Source organism: Protopterus annectens, chromosome 3.part0 (assembly GCF_019279795.1).
Source record: "Protopterus annectens isolate FY-2018-M chromosome 3.part0, PAN1.0, whole genome shotgun sequence".
NCBI lineage: Eukaryota > Metazoa > Chordata > Ceratodontiformes > Protopteridae > Protopterus > Protopterus annectens.
The window spans coordinates 1,584,050,453-1,584,070,131 of NC_056731.1; the positions used below are offsets into that span (position 1 = coordinate 1,584,050,453).

The 19,679-nt window shown below is 43.0% G+C and overlaps 1 protein-coding gene across 1 annotated transcript in view; it reads right to left on the reverse strand.

The window, feature by feature from the left end:
- The window catches only part of LOC122796874 (cytochrome b-c1 complex subunit 7), a 151,952-nt gene that overhangs the window by 127,033 nt on the left and 5,240 nt on the right, over nt 1-19,679 (reverse strand). Inside the window, exon 2 of the mRNA XM_044065620.1 lies at nt 3,669-3,740. Within this exon, the coding sequence (XP_043921555.1) occupies nt 3,669-3,740 (72 nt within the window). The remainder of the gene's footprint in view (nt 1-3,668; nt 3,741-19,679) is intronic.

Sequence of the window (19,679 nt, forward strand, 5' to 3'; positions counted from 1 at the left end):
CTTTACAGGAGCTTAAGCATGTCTGTTTCTCATGTGTCTAAATTTCAGCAAAACTACCCTTCTAAGCCAGCCTTTGTTCATAGGCAGTCTCACCCTCCTTCTAAAGGTAAAAAGGGTAGTAAACTGACTCCTCTTGCCAAGACCACTCAGACTGCAGGATTTCTTAAGCTTTCCTTTCCTGAAAAAACAGTTGCTGTCCGACTATCGACTATGCACCCATTCCCAGCCACATTCCTCTCTCTTCACCTTTGTCTTGCTGTTGGCTCCAAATTACACAGGATTCTAGGGTTCTGTCAATCATTTGGCAAGGGTACTTCATGGTCTGGATTTCCCACCCTCCTTTTATGGGCATTCCTCAGCCTACTTGGGAACAGCTTTCTTTTTTTCTCCAGAGGTTCTTCGAAATCTCTCATATCAGGGTACTATTCAAGAGGTAACAACAACTGGAACTAGAACTAGGAATTTAATAGCAGACTATTCAAGAGGTGCCCGTGTCCCAAAGGGGGAAAAGGTTTTGTTCAGGAATGTTTCTAGTGCCCAGAAAAAAAGTACTTTGAGACCTATTCTAGACTTCTCCCATCTAAAACACCTTTCTGAAGGTGCCTTCCTTTTGGATGTTGTTCCTTCAGTCCCTTTTTCCTCTCTTGCTCCCTCAGGCCTTTCTGGTGTCTCTGGACCCCAAGGATGCTCATCTCCATATTCTGATCCATCCTCTTTTTCAGGGGATTTTTGCATTTCTCTGTTGCTGCCTGGCATTTTCAGTTCTGAGCGTTGCCCTTTCCTACTGCCCCAAGGGTGTTCACCAAATGCCTTGCTCCTATCAGTGCCCTTTGCAGGCTTCAGGGGATCCAAATCTTTCCTTATTTGGACAACCTGCTGATTCAGGCATCTTCTCCAGAGGTCCTTTTTGCAAAATCTTCATTTCACCATTTCTCTTCCTCAGAGCCTGGGGTTCACACACACACAAAAGAAAAAAAAAAAAAAAAAGTCTTCCTCGACTCCACCTCAGAATCGTGTTTTTCTGGGTTGCAGGTTTCAAACAGTGCCAATGTTGGCATCCCTGCCTCCTCCAAAGGCATTAACTCTCACTTCTTTCTTTCAAACTCTTCTTCCCATGGCCTCAACTACAGCCAGGGAGTTTGAGAGCTCTGGGGTTCATGGCGTCCACCATTCCAAATGCTCCCCTCTGGCCAAACTCCACGAGAAAGTTCCAGTAGTTTCTTCAGTGTGGCTTCAGCATTCGCATCCTCTAGACTTTCTTTCTTGAGACACTGGAAAAGAGGAACAGGAACTTCTGTGGTGGATTCAGCAGTTGTCTTTGAATCCAGAGCTCACTTATCAGCTTCCTCTTCCCTCTCAGTATCTGTTCACAGCATCTGTTCAGATGTGGGATGGGGAGCAACATTTTGCTCCCTGAGGGTTCAGGGAGTGTGGTCTCCTAGTCAGTGGAAGGAGCACATCAAAGAGAGGAGGCTTCTTATGCGGACTCTTCGGGCCTTTCATCCTCTCTTTTCTGCAAGGCCTCTAAAGGTACTCACAGACACCACCAGAGTCATGTGGTACATAAAAAAATGGGGGGGGGGGTATGAGCTCTTACCATCTTTGCCAGCTGGCACTTCTGGTATGGGAACTGGCCATCAAATAACTCTTCAAGCAGTTTACATTCCTTCCGACCAGAATGTTGTGGCAGATCTGAGCAGGTCCTTCAATCAATCCCACAAATGCATGCTTCACAGCGATGTGTTTCTGGACATTGTTCACCAGTGGGATACTCCTCAAGTAGATCTTATTGCCTCCCCTCTGAACAGACAACTTCCTCTGTTTTGTGACAGAGCCCCCTTCCTCTGTTTTGTGCCAGAGCCCCAGGTCCTCTGGTATGGAAGGTGGGTGCCCTCTCATTTTCTTGAAAGGGGATGTTTCCTTTATGCATTCCCTCCCCTTCCTCTCATTCCAAAAGTCCTGTTCAAGATTCAACAGGATGCTCCCAAAATCTTGTGGGCGACTCCCTTTTGTACGCAACAGCACTTGTTCCCTCTACTTCTGCATCTAGCCAGGGCCAATCACCACAAGTTACCTCACAGGGTGGATCTCATCACACAAGACGAGGGGTCTCTCATCCATCCCCACCTGTCCATGCTTCAACTAACACCGCGGGTGATTTGATTCCTCAGACACCTTTTTTCTGAGGACGTGCTGCAGGAGGCCAGGAAACCTACTACTAGGAAATCCTACTTATCTAAATGGAAGCGGTTTTCTATTTTGTGTCTTTCTCATGACATGGACCCACTTTCTGTGAATGTTCCTTTGGTTCTCTCATTTGTGCGAGTTGCTCAATGCTGGTTTGACCTGTTCTTTCTATTAAGGCTCACTTATCAGCTCTTTCTGCTTGTCTGCCTTTAACTCTCCTATTAGCTTCTAGATTTCAGGCTAAGCAATTTAAAAGATTCTTTAATATTAGACCTCCCAGGAAGCCAGCTAGCCCCCCCCCCCCCCCCGAGATCTTATCTTTGTTCTGGAACAATCAACTCAGGGTCCTTTTGAGCATGCCATTTCAGCTTCCTTACAACATTGCTCTTGGAAGACAGTTCTTTTGTCAGCTCTTACTTCTGTCAGACGGGTGTCGGTTGTAAGGCTACCCTCCTTTTTTGATATTTCATGAGGACAGGGTGTCCTTGTGTAGTCGTTCTTTCATGCCCAAGGTAGTTAATGACTTGTCACTTAGTCTATTAATTTGCACACTTCTTCCCCCTCTCCACAATCTGACAGTGAGGGTTGTTGCATATCTTAGATGTACATAGCTTTAGTTTTATCCAAATAAAATCTGAGCTGTCTATCTGAAAATCTGACCAGTTGTTTCCTTTCATTCTAGGTATTTAGGTTTGGTTGTTTCCAAGCAAATTTCCACTTCGATTTCAAAGGCCATTTCCTTTTGTTACACTTTTCATGGCGAGAGCCTTCCTTTTTCTGTAAAGGCTCTATTAGAGCTGTGGCTTCTTCTAGTGCTTTTTTCAAGGGCTTGGATACCAATTTTATTCTTGAAGCTAGCTGCAATTCTGTGCATACTTTCACCTAACATTAGCAGTTGGATGGTATCGCTAGAGCTGGTTTTGCTGCTGCCTTTCTTCAACTGCTGTTCCTACTGGGGCAAACAGCTCTGAGGATGGTATGCCTGAACATTAACCTTTATGCCCTACCATACGCAAGGAGTGTGCAGGTGACGTTCAGCGTACCTTAAAGCAACTGTAGACTTTGGTAAACTGGCCGGACGTGGGCTTCAGGGCAGGGAATCCCCATTTGTCAGGAATACTGCAGCGGTGAAGGCAAGGACATACCCATTAGGGTAAGATTTTACACAACTGTACTTTTCTTCCCCATATAAAAGGAGACTGTGGGGAATCTCCTATAGCGATTTCTTATTAACGAGGTGGAATACAGCAGCAGGAAAGCCATTTTGTTTTCCACCTACAGGCATTAGTCTAGAATCACTGTAGCAGTGCTTGTATCCCTCTATTCTGACCCTGTAAGCACAAATTGATAGCCCAACACAGAAATGAGAGCAGTACAAATATCACAAAAAAAACACTCAAGAACAGTCATGTTTCCCAAAGACAAAAGTATACACGGTTAGAATGTACACCTACGTTAACATTTCCTTGACTTGTACATACCTAGCTTGTTGAACCCTGCTGCATTGTAGTAGGCTTTACGGAGCCTGTCCAATAATCGAACAGATGTTGACACTAGAATGAAAAACAGTTAAAAACAAAAATCAGCTATACCTCTAAGACCAGTAAATAAATGTACCGACTTGAACTTCAAAACCACAAGCAGTGGGTCATGCAACTTCTTCATTTACAGCAGGTCATGGAAGTGAACAGCTTCTTAAATTAATTAAAGTACTCATTACTGCTTGCTGGTGGTTAAACTGAGACTAAACTTTTCCAAAATAGTATTTTAAAGATATCAGTAAGAAGGTTTATGCCCTAAACTGCAACTTGGCGAGTAGTGTAGCACTATGCATCTTAGAATAGTTATTTTTTTATGTGGTCAGAAAAAAATAGCAAGCTGATCAAAATCACACTACACTACCCTCAAGAATTACAACATGAAAGCATACACCTTGCAAATATGCTCTCTTACCTACCTGTATACCCGCGGTAATGGTGCTGCGGTAGCGGCGCCTCACAGCAAGAGGTTGTCTCGTTCGATTATCAGCTAGAGCGTCTTCTGTGTGGAGGCATGTGTGAATGGGCATGCCTTCGTTGAAGGTTGTGCGTCAGGGCTGGTAACTCGGCACGTAAAAATCCACTACCAAACATTAGTGGACCGGAGGTCCGTTGTGGTGACCCCTAACCGGGATAAGCCAAGACACACAACAACCTACCTGTATAATTTTTTCTCTCTTTCTTCACAGGATTGGTAGTTCTAAAGACATTTCTGGGGAAATATGAAAATTTAAGCCAACACAGATGTATACATTTGATAAGACAAGTTTGCCTGCAAATAAATTACAATATGCCCATATGTTTTTACATATGGTAAAGACTAACTTTTCGAATCTTCTCTTACTAAACTACAGGTAGGGAAATACAGAAAGTTAATGATGGGAAAGAGAGAGAGAGTATGATTAAATCTGGGAACCATACTAGGAAGGAAAAAAAAGGGGGAAATGAAATAGGAACTATGGAAAAGTTAATGGATTTTAGCAGAAAAACTGAGTTAATAATTCATAGGTTCACTGGTGTGTACTAGGCTAATGGCCCTGGAGCCTTTACAAGCTTAGCCCATAGGATTACCCTGGCATCATGCCACCCGACCCTTAGTTCCTAGTGTCTCTGTCGAGTAAAGCCACTGAAGTGATCCCCGGGGGTGAATTTTCTATTTCCCATCCACTCAAGATTTCTCTTGAAGAGGGCCAGTGAGGTGCTCTGCTTGACATGCAAGGTAAGTCTATTCCATAGCATGGGTAGTCTCTGCATTATGAGCCTGTCCCTCCAGCATGTTCTGTTGATTGTGGTAATGAGGCTGAGGTCTCTGGAGCGTGTGGTGAGGAGGGATTGGGATTTCTTTGGATGTAGCATTTCTAACAGAGCTGGGTCAGACATGGCTTTTGTAAGTCAAGCAGAGATAGCCTCTAAGTAGGCAATATGAGACACAGAATAGTTGGAGTTTTTTTTTAGTCTGCGCATATAGAACAAGTGTTTAAGGCCTAGGATCCTCTTTGTGAGGTACTTTTGCAGCCTCTCCAGCTGTTGCAGGTGTTTAGTGAGATATATGGCAAAAGGGGCACTGTACTCAATGGATTGCCCTAATGGAGGCAATGACCTTTCTTTCTGGATGCAAAACCCTTAACAATGAATGAGATGTGCCACATAAGACTTTCTGACAACAGTGGCAATGTGGTGGTCAAGAGAGGTTGCTGTCAAACTGTGTTCCAGATCTCTTACGACACCTTCTGTGTTCAGTGGACTACCATCGATGTGGTAATTCAAGGGAACCAGGTTTTTCCCCAAGGGGGATGACGACATTTTGGCATGGAGCATAAGGCCAAGGTTCTAACACCCGCCGCTGGTCTCAGGGAGGCCTTTCTGTAAGATAACATAGTTTGGGGCGTTAGTAGCTCCCAACTTGCAATCGTTTGCTTACTTTGTCAGCCAGAGTCCATTTGTGTTTGCCTGGACATCAGAGAAGTAGATACCAAACAGGAGAGGACCCAGGACCGAACCCCATGGGACTCCACTTGTGACTGGTCGACAGTCTTGACTTGGAGTCAGCTACTTTCACACTGTGGGTTTTATCCGAGAGCCAATTTGCAACCCACCTAGTGATATAGGGGTTGATGCCCAGCTTAGTGAGTTTTTCTAGGATTCCCGAGTGGGGAATGGTATCAAAAGCCTTGGCCAGATCAAAGCAGGCTGTATGAACCATCTTGCCTTCATCCACAGCTCTGGTGACTGACTCAAAGTCGTCCAAGTTGAACAAGCATGATCTACCCTTCACAAAACCAAACTGTGTAGGATCCAAAGTTTGGAGATGCCTTATATCCTTGTTTATTAGGTCCATGATGATGCGTTCCATAGCCTTGCATATCAGACTAGACTAGTCAGGCTAATGAGGCGATAGTTCCCAGGGTCTGTAGTCGTTCCTCCTTTGTGGAGAGGGAGGACTGTAGCAGTGCACCACTCGGTAGGAACAAAGCCTGAGGCGAGGCTGTGACGGAACAGGGCACAGGCGTGGTGCCAGTTCACTCTGTAGTTCATGTAGAACACAGCCAGGGATGTTGTCAGGCCTCATAGAAGCTGTATTCTTGGCTTTGGACAGTGCTGTTTTAAACTGTGCAGCAGTCTTGGTGTCCAGCAATCTACTGTTATTGTGATTGGTCCTTGGGGGGCAGGCGGTAAAGTTGGCACTGAATCTGTCAGCCAGTATATTGGCAACATCTGTTGGCTCTGTACAAGAGGTACCACTGTGCAGCAGCTCAGAGCAAATCTGGGCATTGACGTGGAGATTCTTTACATAAAACTATAGAAGGCCTTGTGGTTGTCTTTACTATCTGCTGCAATTTTGTTTTCATAGCAAGCTTTAGAGGATTTGATGAGGGATCGCAACTTTTGTTGAGGCTGATAAGGGAGGTTTTCCAGTCGTGGGACTTCACCTTATTCCGCATTAGTTTTCTCCTTCTGCTGTAGTGTGTTTGGCAGGGGACCACCAGACTGGCTTTTTTTTTCTTCTTGCTCTTCTGAGGAAAGTGTCTTGGTTCCATTGGGTATGGTGAGATACATGCATTTGTGTACATGTTTGTACAGTGTATTGGTGTAAGATTTGGTCATGCAACTATTCTCCATTCGCATGGGTGTCGTGAAGTTAGCCACCTCTGTTTTTAGGAGCCCAAAGTTAGCTTTGGAGAAGTTTTTCATGGTGGTTATCTTGGATTTCCAAGGTGATTAGTTTGTGGTCGGACCTAACCAGGGAGTAGTTGACTACTGGTGTAGAGCAACGGTCATCCATTTTAATAATGACCAGGTTAAAGGATGTTACCTCTAGTGGGGGTAAGAACGAACTGGTCCAGGACATTGGAATTAATGAATTCCAGGAAGTGTTGGTACACGAGCAGTTTTTCCAGGTAATGGAGGGGTAGTTTGAAGTCGCCCAGTATAAGTGTGCTAGGTTGGACCCCAATATTCTCCAGGGTGCTTAGGAATGCGGAGTGAGAGTCTAGGGACATAGTTGGAGACCTATAGCAGCTACGACCTGAAATCGCTGTCTTACCCAATGTTAGCTGCACCTGAAGTATCTCCGATGTGTTATGTTGGGCTACCAGTCTGGAGGTGTGCGGATCCTTTAGGAATATGTAAACACCACTGCCTTTGGATCTTTGGTCCAAGTTCTTATAGGTTCATAGGTTCATACTAGGCTATCTGCCCAAGGGCATTTATAAGCCTAGCCCATAGTTATGTGGCTTTCGCCACCCCTTTAGTTTGAATAAAAACTATGCCTATCATTTTTCTGTGCCTCTGTCAAGCAGTGACACTGAAGTAATCCCTGGGGTATATCTGCGATCTCCCATCCATTGGTCAAGATTCCTCTTGAACAAGGCCAGCGAGGTGCTCTGCCTCACATGTACCGGGATTTTGTTCCACAGCATAGGGAGTCTCTGGGTGATGAATCTGTCCCTCCAGCATGTTCTATTTATAACCGTGTCAAGGTTTAAGTCTCCGCCCTTGTGGTTCTGAGGGATCTAGATTTTTGAGGTGAAGCATATTCATCAAATCTGGGTTTGACATGGCCTTATATGTCAGGCACAGGTCACCTCTGAGCAAGCGGTATGAGACTGAATAAAGCTGGAGTTCTTTCAGTCGGGCAGCATAAGATATATTTTTGAGACCCTTTATCCTTTTGGTGAGGAACTTTTGGGGCCTTTCAAGCTGCATCAGGTGTCTGGTCAGATACATTCGAACGGGCATTGTACTCAATCATAGGTCTAATGAGTGATGAGTACAGGGGACGATGACCTCCCTTGATCTAGATGTGAATCCCTTCATGATCAGGGGGGCGATATAGAAGGTTTTCCTAAGTAGTTTAGCAACATGAGTGTCAAGCGAAAGACTACTGTCAACTTGGGTCCCCAGATCCCTGATGACTTTTTCTGTGCTCAGTGGATTGTCACCTATATGGTAGCTAGGGGTAACCTTGTTTTTCCCGAAGGGTATGACTATGCATTTTTGGCGTTTAACTTCAGGCCATGGCTCTGGCACCAGTTATCCGCTTTCTGTGAGGCCCTTCTGGAGGATATCTGTGTCAGATGTGTTTTCGACTATGGCGCCCAGTTTGCAGTCATCTGCAAACTTTGTCAGCCATAACCCTCCTGTGTTTGCTTGTACTTCAGAAAAGTAGATGCCGAACAAGAGTGGACCCAGGACTGAGCCCTGTGGGACACCACTTGTGACAGGCTTTGAGTCTGACATGGCTCCAGCAACTCTGACCCTGTGGGTTCTGTCGCTTAGCCAGTTTGCAACCCATCTTGTGATGTATGGGTTTACATTCAAGCTGATGAGTTTTTCGATGATACCTGAGTGGGGTATTGTGTCGAAGGCCTTTGCCAGGTCGAGGTAGGCTGTATGGACTGCCTTTCCCTCATCAATGGCCTTGGTGACTGTCTCAAAAAATCAACCAAGTTTAAGAGGCAGGATCTGCCTTTGACAAAGCCAAACTGGGTTGGATCCAAAGTCTGCAAGTTCCCTATGTCTTTATTTATGAGTTCCATTATGATCCTCTCCATGGCTTTGCAGATAAGGCTTGTCAAGCTAATGGGGCGGTAATTTCCAGGGTCTGTGGAGGCACCGCCCTTATGAAGTGGGACCACAGTCGCCGTGCGCCACTCCTTGGGTACGTATCCTGAGGTGAGGCTAAGATTAAACAGCTGTCCTAACTGTGGGTTTAATTCCTCGTTGAGTTCATTAAGCACACAGCCGGGGACACCATCCGTCCCATGGATGCTGTGTTTTTGCCTTAGTGAGGGCAGTTCTCACCTGGGCGTTGGAGATGTTTGGGGGCTACAATCCTCTGGAATAGATATCTCTCCTTTTGGGGAGGGGAGATGTTTGCACTGAACCTGTCAGCCAGTATGTTAGCAATGTGTGTAGGTTCAGTAATTTTCACATCATTTTGAACTAATTCTGAGCATATCTGGGAGTTTCCTCCTAGGTTTCTAACATAGCTAAAGAAGGCCTTATGATTGTCTTTAGAGTCCTTGGTGATTTTTCTCTCAAAATTTGCCTTGGATGATTTTATGAGAGCTCTTAGTTTTTACTTATAATGATCAAAGGTGTCTTACCTTTCAAGGATTTTGCTCTATCTTGTAGTAGCTTCCTCCTTTTGTTGTAGAGCTTGTTTATGGCTGGGGTCCACCAGACTGGACGCTTGCCTTTGGTACAGAGAGTCTTAGTTTTGTTTGGGATTGCCTGATCCATGCAGTCCTGTAGGTGCTGGTAGAAGGCATTTGTAAGTGATTCAGCGGTTTGAGTAATGTTTACCACTGGCTCAGGGGCCTTAAAGGAGACCACACTAGTTTTTAGAAGTGTGAAATCGGCTTTTGAGAAGTTTTTCACTGTGGTCTTTTTTGTTTCAGGTGGGGCGGGATGAGGACCTCCAGCGAGATTAGTTTATGATCTGATCTCACCAGTGAGGGGTATACTTCCTGTGTTGAACATTTTGATCCCATGTTCGTGATGATGAGATCAAGTATGTTTTCACCTCTTGTGGGGATGGTGACTAGTTGTTCCATGGCATTTGAGTTTATGAACTCCAGGAATCTTTGGGTTAGAGTGTTCGGGCTTGAGTAGTGTTCCCAGTCTATATTAGGGTAGTTGAAGTCACCTAGTATGATGGTGTTTGGAGATACATTTATCCCTCCAATGTTTTCAGGAAGGCCATGTGAGGTTCCTGAGTTTGAGAGGGTGGCCTGTAACATGCTACAAATTGCAGAGCAGTCTTGCCTATGGTTAATTGCACCTGGATGGTCTCCGATGCATCGTGCGTTGCCACCAACCTTGAGGTGTGGGTGTCCTTTATGAATATGGACACCCCTCCTTTCTTGGTGTTGTCCGGATTTTGGGGCCGGAACGTATGATATGAGGTGAAACCTGTTAGTGCTGGGGTGCTCTCAGGAGCCTTGAACCAGGTTTCTGTCACAGCACAGACATCGATGTTCTCCATATTGAGAAGGGCCTCGAGTGCGTGCATCTTGAGATTGAGACTTCTGGCATTGAGCAGCATTACCCTTAGTTTTTTCCTTTTGGTGTTCTAGGGTGGTAGGTTTAGAATTTGAGCCTTGCCTAAAAAGGCACTATGGGGTGGCAAGAGCCTTTGCCAATATCCGGAAGCCCAGGGTGACAGGTGCAAGCCGTCCCTTGCGAAGCAGCGTGGCTTGTCCAGCATGTCATCCCAGGCAGACAGACATTGGATCCCTTTGAATGACACCAGAATTTAAGCCAATTATTAAAGCTGATCATCTTATCACTGTATTGTGGCATCATTCTAGGTGAAGGTAGGATACTGCTCAAGGTCAGGGTCATACCTGCCTGGGCTACATAATCAGAGAGCTCCTCGGCGTCCCTTTTCATGTAGTCCAAGGAGGTACGTCTCAGGTCGTTGACACCAGCGTGGACAATGACTGAGTCGTACTTGTACCTGCTGTTGAGAGACCTGAGTGCTTGCGTTATGTGGCGGATTCTAGCGCCCGACAGGCAGCTTACTGTGACCTTCTCCTTACTCAGTCTGGTGAGCGGGACGTCAGTGTGTCTGACTATGGAATCACCAATGACAAGTGTGTCTGGCATTTTGTTTGGCCTTAAGGGCTGTGACTGTTTGACACTCTGACTGTGTGGTCTAGGTGTTGCATGTGTTGGGTCGTGAGGTGGTAGTTGTTTGGGTGTCTGCTTTGGTGGCCTCTGCTGTTTTGGTAAATTTTTGATCAGAGCCTCCGAGTATGTCTTTGTGTGAGTATGTGTATGATTTGAAGTTGTGATGGTACCATGTGTGACTGGGTATGTATTGTGTGTGGTTGCCTTCTCCTCCTGTCTGGTCTTGCCAGTCCTATGTTGAGAGAGCTCAGCCTCCAGTTTGGCCGTATAGTTGCATCTCTTGCATGTATTTGTGTTTTGTGGGAGAAGGAGAGGATTGTCTGTGTACATGAGGCAATTGTAACATTGACACTAGCAACTGATCCCTCGACATACTAGAAGTAGTAGATAAAGAACTTTCAAAGGACTCCGGGGGAAGTGAGTTTTAGGCTGGTGGGGTACTATCTATAATAAGAGTGCTTTATCAAGGTGCAAGTACTGTAGGAGTAAGTGCTAGGCTTTACAGATAGAGAATAGTCTACTTGGGAATCAAGTAGAGATGAACTTTTCAGTTATAGGATATGCTGGTTTGATCAGCCGTACAGTTTAGCGTGTTTTATAGCAGGGGGCTGAAGGGAGCTAGGAATTGGCCCAAAACGACCAATGGACTACTAGTTTCTGGCTGAAACTTCACCAAATCGGACAAAAAGGCCGCTCAGTGCTTCCCACTCCCACTGGTAAGCAAAGAAACTTCCCTCCTTCCTAATAAGGCAATGGATCAGTAACAGGAACTAAAAACAAAGCCCAGGGATCAGCAACTCTGAAACTGGACTACTCTAGTTCAGTAAAGTGGGAAAACAAGAGATTTTTTGTTTTATTACAGAGATAAGGAAAAAACAGACAGTAAATGCTATAAATGCTGTAAATCGGCTAGCGCACTTTAGTGTGTAGCCTACAGAAACAATTTGCAACAATTAGTAACTTAAAGTGCAATAAACAGTGTAAAATGCAGAAATCACTTAAAGTAGCAGTAAAACAGGCGAAATGCAGTCGCTAGCTTAATAACAGTGGGAAAGCCACAAAAAATACTTATATCTGGTAGAAAGTCACTCTTTTAGCTCTCTGCTGCTTGGATCACTCTGCAGGCCACCACGAGGATCTGTGCAGAGTTGGTACAAGCTGGAAAACACGTGTTTAGCGTGTTTTATAGTAGGGGGCTGAAAGGAGCTAGGAATTGGCCCAAAACGACCAATAGACTACTAGTTTCTGGCTGAAACTTCACCAATTCGGACAAAAGGCTGCTCAGTGCTTCCCACTCCCACTGGTAAGCAAAGAAACTTCCCTCCTTCCTAATAAGGCAATGGATCAGTAACAGGAACTAAAAACAAAGCCCAGGGATCAGCAACTCTGAAACTGGACTACTCTAGTTCAGTAAGGTGGGAAAACAAGAGATTTTTTTTTTTTTTTTTTTTTTACAGAGACAAGGAAAAAAACAGACAGTAAATGCTATAAATGCTTTTAAGTGGCTAGCACACTTGAGTGTGTTAGCCTACAGGTAAAATTAAGCAACAAATAACTTTTTAAGAGTGCAAAACAGTTAATCAACACAAAAACAGTTTAAATAGAATGCAGAGCTGTATAAACAGGCTAAGATGCAGTCGCTAAGCAGTAAATATTCAAAAAGCCAGAAAAAAATACTTAAATCAGTTATAGCAAATACAGTTATAACAAATGCTCTGAGGGCTGAAAGGTGTGGAATGAGTTATAGCCTGGTAGTGCAGGGGTGCTTTCTGCTGTCTTGAACCTGGTCTCTGTTACAACACAAAATGTTGATGTTATCCATTTTAAGGAGTGCTTCGAGCTAGTGCATTTTGAGATTTAGACTTCTAGTGATAAGCAGCATGACCCACAGATTGCATCTGTTTGTAGCTGTTATGGTGGTAATTTGGTTTTTGGAAAACCACCTAAAATGACAGTAGATGTGGCAAGAGCCTTGGCCAGTATCCAGAAGCCCAGGGGTGACAGATGATGCTCGAGGTCTGTCAATCATGTCATCCCAGGCAGACAGATACTGGATCCCCTAAGAATGACACCAGAAACGTAACCAACTGTTGAAATAAATAATTTTCTGCTTGTACTGTGGTATCATTCTGGGTGATGGTAGGATGATGCGCAGGACTAGGGTTATACCTACCTGGGTTACATAATCAGAGAGATCCTCCGTGTCTATTTTCATGTAGTCCAGGGAGGTACATCTCAGGTCATTCACACCCACATGTACGACAGTCATATTTGTACCTGTTGAGTGACCTGAGTGTGCGTGTTATATGGCGGATCCTGGCACCTGTCAGGCAGCTGACTTGTTACTTTCTCCTTATTCAACCTAGTGAGTGGGACATCAGTGTGCCTCACTATCGAGTCACATATGACTACGTGTTGGGCATGCTGTTTTGCCTTAGGGGCTTTGGTCGAGTGGCACACTGTTTAGGAGAGTTGTGAGTCTCGTGATTAGTGTTGTGGTGGTCGAGGGCATTTCAGCCTTGGAGGTCTCTGCTGTTTGGGTGGATTTTTATTGACAGCCTCCGCAAAGGTGGGTGTGTGGTTTGTGTTTTTATGTAAAGGCAGAGCTGGTGTGTGTTCTGGAGGGCTGTGTGTTCCATGTGGTGTGGAGCAAGTGTTGACATTCTCCTCGTGACCAGCTATTCCAGTCTTGGCTGGAGTGTGCGTAGCTTCCAATTTGGATATATAAGTGCACCTCTCACAAGTCTGAGTGTTGAGAGGTAAGAGGAGAAAGCACAGGGAACTGACCTTTACAGACATGCCTGGAGGGGTGGGCATTAATAAATACTGGAGCCATTTCTTTATAAAACGTTTAATGCTAATGCTGGTAGCACTTTATGTGCTACAATAATTGCTACAAGAAGTCTGGCAAAGTGTTAAAACTAATAAGCTAAAGTGCAGGAGAAGAGAGAGCTAGCAGATTTAAGGAAAAAATTGAAGAGCAGACTTTGGCACTGCTCAGAAGCTTACAAACAGTCCTGGACACAGCAAATCTGTATCTGGACTAGGCTAGTTACAGGAAAGGCAAGAAACTAGCTCAAACATGGGCTTTTAAACCAGAAAGTTGAAAGAAATGGAAAAGCTGCCCAAACAGCCAATAAACAATTTCTGGGCCAGAAACCATTCCTCTTGTGGTAGATAGGCTACCTAGTGCCTAGTGCTTACCACTCCCACTGATGAGCTAGAAGGCTTCCCTCCAACACAAAGGCTTGGGAGGGGGGCTCAGAAGCTTACCAACAGTCCTGGATATAGCAAATCTGCATCTGGACTAGACTAGTTACAGCAAAGGCAGAAAATAAGCTTAGAATTTTATTTACATATTTTTTCAGAAAGCAGCTAAAACAGCACTAAAAACAATTCAAGTGCAGTGCAAGCAGTGTAGCAGTATTAAAGCAAATACAGTTTAAATAAATGCAATTTAAAATGTATTCTGAACTGAACTCAACTGTTTTATTCAACTCTGAACAGTTAAAAGTGCCAAACAATATAATTTCAGCTGAGAAGCATACCCAGTCAGAACACAAGGAGATTTTATTTTGGTTAGTAAAGGGGAAAGGAGGAGCAGAAGTTAATTCAAGGTTAAGAACCTAAGTGGGTTGGCCTTCACAAATGTTCTCTCTCTATTAGGTAGAATGAACACTAGACTGGGAGGAGTGTCCCAGATCAAGTTTAGAATAGGGACAGGCAACTGCAAAGCCACCAACTATAAACACCAGCATAGGAATAGGGTGGGTGGGAGAGAGAGAAAAACAGTTTCAGAACGGATGAGAAAACAATGCATGCACGTGTATGTATCACATTTCTCAGTCCAGCAAAAATGAAGACAGTGCAGAACTCTGAAAAGTTAAACCAAAAAATATACTTATCAGCACTGTTTCCAGATTTGAGAAGCACACTCCAGTCAGAACACAAGGAGATTCCATAATCAACACCAGGTCCAAAGACAATAGTTGGGTTAGAAATTTAAAAAAAAAAAATGTACAAAATTGCTTGCGTGTTATTTTCAGCTCTAATTTCATACGGAGCATATTCTAAAGTTTTGTGCAGACTGAGCATAATGAGTCTCCTGGTTGACAGTGTGATTTCGTTGTGGAAAGGTACTGTTTTTGTTGTGATCTTAATGGTCTGGATGGGCAACATATTTGTACAAAACTATGCACTTCAGGGTATTTGTTAGATTTAGAAATTATATTATGAATAGCAGAGCTGTGTTAAGGACAATTTATTTTGTAGGTATAGCCACTGTAGTTTTATCTAGGGCTAGGCAGTGATGTGTTCCATCTGAAAAGCTTGCTCTAAATTTAGATATATTATTGCAGCTTTACTCAAATTTAATTGATTTGGATTTTTTAGTAGCCGGATTAGTATTGCAGATACAAAGAAAAGGTTCGGATGAAGCAGCGTTCTGCTGAGTGTCTGATGTGCATATTAATTTCAAGTCAGGCATTATATAATGAACCTAATTTCTTATATGGTGGTATATAATTGTCAAACTTTAAATTACCCATCTACACTGACACTCTGTAGTTTGTGCTATTTATTCTATAGCAGTGCAATTTGTTGATGTGATATTAAAATTAGTGACTGCTGATAAGGCTGAGATGAACAGGAGTTTAATTCTTAAAAAAAAAAAAAAAAAAAAAACGCACTAAAGTACAGGCCTCAGATTCAGTGAAGGACTTCTTGATGTTAAGAACACCTTGTACAGAAATTTGAAGTCTGTTAAATGATTAACTGAAGGGATGATAATACAAGTCATCTACATACTGCATTAGGCCAGAATTAGGAATGCTTCTTACCAGGTATTAATATGCGGGCCTAGAATGTATCCCCGTGGATTGCCTACTAAAACAGATTTAAAGAAGGATTAACATTTGCTGCTTTTGGACTGCTTGTGATTCATTAGCTATGTACCCAATGAACAGGAGGCTTGCTGATTCGTAGGAAAAAGTTAACCCATGTAAGTAGTAGCTGACACAAAACAGTATCAAAAGCCTTGGATAAAAACAATACTGTCATAGCTTGGTCCCCTTGGTTTCTTAACTGGTTGATTTTATCTTTCCTTCTCTGCTGTGTGTGTAACTGTACCTCTAACTCTATTACACCATCCTTTATTTCCTATAATTCTTACCACTATAGCTGATCTTCAAGTATGCTAAATAATATAACTGCACCCCACACAGCTGCCTCAACTCCACAATTTTAAAGGATATTTCAAGCAATTTACATAACTCAGACTTTATTAGCTTATTGCATGTTAGGTATTATATACGTACCAGTGGACAAATCCAACACAACTAATAAAACAAACAAAAAACAATATCACCAACTGGCTGTCACCAATAGGTTGGTAAATTTTTATCATTGTATTACTTTATTTCATTGTAAACTTTGAACTACCACCTTCTTGCATTGTAAATGCCTACATTTTTCTATTACTGTTATCACACTACAATATATTATTCCTATAAACAAAGCAGTGACTGAAAAAAAGCCCATAGCGGTCAGTTTACTCATCAAATAAATTGACACACACACACACACACACACACACACACACACACACACACACAGAGATAACTGGGTGTTTTCTTTTAACTGCAGGATACATTTATTTTATTGGGGAGAGGATGCATTTAAGAATACCAGGTTATGTATATGAACTATTTATATGTTTTCACGTCAACAGCCTGAACATCAAGATGAAAAAAGTCAAAGCAGCCTTCACATTCTTAAGAGTCTAGCAGAAGGGAATGGACACTTAGTGAAACACTGATAAATGCCGACTGCAAAGTAATTAAAAATAGTTCATTGAAACATCAAAGTGTTGCATTACCCATGAAGACAAAAATGAATATGTACAAAGCAGAGAAATCTATTACTTTTCTAAGAGATCTAGTATCACAAATCATTGTTTACAGAAGTGTTTCCAACTAGAATGCAGTTGAAAGTTAATGCAACACAGGAATCTCTCATCTGGCTGCCCTCAACCGGCTACTCAAGGGAAAATATCCTTGTGGAATACTTCTGAAAATAGGAGTCAATTCCACAGGAACAGCAGCTACAGATATGCCAGATCATCAGTTCCAGTTACATCACAATTCACACTAATGGCACTTCACTCCTAGCAGGCAAAACTCTGTACCCCACACAGAACTAGGCAGTCGCAATGAAAATCAACATGGTCACCAAACAAACAATTTATGCCAACTTCTGCGAGTTCTCCTGTTACACTCAGGTTGGCATGAACTGCAGTCCAATCGATCTACTGCAAAATAAGACCCACAATAGTGCAAGTCTCCCAAGTCATGGCTATAATCAGGAAGTGTAACTCCCAAAAAGATAAGAACTTGCTCACCAAACTAAATAGACAAGAGGGCTTATTTCAATGTCAAAACAGCCTCACAGGAAAGAGACAACCATAAAGTCATCTTCAGTTATGTCAGAAGCCTCAAAAGCAGCAAACAGTGTGCCAAACGGGTGGTTAATGGTACCACATTCACTGAGCTGAGAATACAGCAAACCTGCTGGCTAACAGATTTGCTAGCTCTGGCCCACACTGACCCCCAGCCACCCTCCTGGAAATACCTTCAAACAAAACCCATCCAATTATAAACAAGGAGCAGGTCCTGGATGCACTCGATAAGGCCCAGACACAGACTCAGTAGAACCCACTAATATCCTGGGATGCCTCCTGAATAGCCCAAAATATGACCCATCTGGGTCACTGGAGTCATTATTTAAACTACAGTCTCAGAACAAACTTTATGCCATGAAAATGGAGGATGGCAACAGTAATCCCTCTTCAAAAAGGCAGAGCAACATACCCTTGAAACTATACATCCATTAGTCTGACTAACCTCATATGGAGCAAAGCCATGGAACAAATCATGGAAATGATCAGAGACATTAAGAAACCTTCAGACACTGGGCCCAAACCAATTTGGTTTTGTCAAGAGAAGGTAGCGCCTACTAAAACCTGGTGGACCTCTTTGAAAAGCTTACTAAGACAATGGATGATGGAGTGAGGGTAAAATGGTGCATACTGCCTATCGTGACCTAGTTAAGCCATGACTCAGGCACTGTAAACAAACTTACAAAACTGGGCATAACCCCCTATATAACATGCTAGACAGCCGGCTAGCTCACAGATAAGACCCAAAGCCACAGATTAAAACTCAATGCATAAAATAGTACCGTACAGGAAGTCAGTTACCCCAGTAATTATGTCATTGATAAAACACCCTCAGGAACAGACCCAGTAGTCAGGAATTTGGGTGCACATGTAGACAGGGTTGGGAGGGTGGCCTAACGGTTAAGGTGTTTGCCTTACAAACACAAGGTGCAGGGTTTGAGTCTCACAAGGGATAATTGGCTAGGCTTAAAATGGCTCGCAAGGGCAGTTAGCTTAGTACTAACCTATGAACCTATGACAGCAATCTAGCCTTTAACCAATTTATCTATGGTAGTAAGGATATTTTGTCGCATAGCATCTAGGTCCAGGGAGATAATCATGCCAGCGTATTCATCCCTCATCAAACCATAGTACAATACACAGTTCGGCATGTATCTGACCAAACACATGCAGCAACTGGAATGTCTGTATAGGCTCCTTACAAAAATGATACAGGGCATAAACACAATGTCCTATACAAGACTGCCTCAAAGCCCTGTCTCTATACTCTTGTTTCCAACAGACTACCAAAAGCCAGCCTATGCCTGGTATACAAGGCATTCTTTTATCCCATTCCATTGGAGCACTGCCACAACCACAAAATAAACAGCATCAGAACTACTAGATTTAAGGACCTAAAATTTTGCTTGCGACATAAACAGGACATGTTTGAAAGAGACACATTTCAGAATTCTGATTCGCTGGAATAGGCTCCCTATCCATGTGAAACAGAATTCCCTCCCCTAACCCTATTCAAGCATAACCTGGACCAGTGGTTGGGAAATCAGAAATTCACCCTAGGTCTGGTGCCCTTGTCTCTGATGGATAGAAACAGTCAAATAAAATCATATCCCAACTGACACCCCCCCCCCAATATAAACGTCCAAGACAAACTTGTGGGATACTTTTGGGTCGCATGGTTAGACTTATACAGGCATTTGCGACTTTTATATAAACAACCACACTCTTAAGATGAAATGCAGTGATGCAAAAATACAACAACCAGGACCAAAAACCGACTAAAGTTTATTACACCTCTAGCACCTCGGCAAAAGCCTTCAAGGAGTACATAAAAACATCTAACACACCTTCTTAAATACCAAACCATACATCAATGATTCAATTAAAATAAATCTAAATCAGCAGCTTCCAATTACATTAAAGATTCAGTCCCATAGGGGACATAGTACTGAATTTTAAAATAACAGACTTCCCTTATACATTAGCTTCCTTTTATACACACTCTTCGAATAAAAACCCACAGGTAACCTTTCTAAAATACTAGCCTTTAAATCCTCAGTATTAGAATTATGACAATCCAAAAAATGTTTTACCACAGGACTCTCTACTTTCTTATTTTTAATATTTCTAATGTGCTCCTGCAGCCTACATTTAAATTTCCTTTTAGTTTCTCCAATATATGCAAGGCCACAGGGACATTGCAAGACAAACACCTTCTGTTTCGCAGTCAAATATTTCAGATGGAAAAAATGCTTGTCCATTAACATCAAATGTTCTAACTGTGTGTGTACAAACATAATAGCCACAAGAATAAATGCCCAAAGGAATAATAATTTCAGAAACAGAATTAACATGGGAAATAA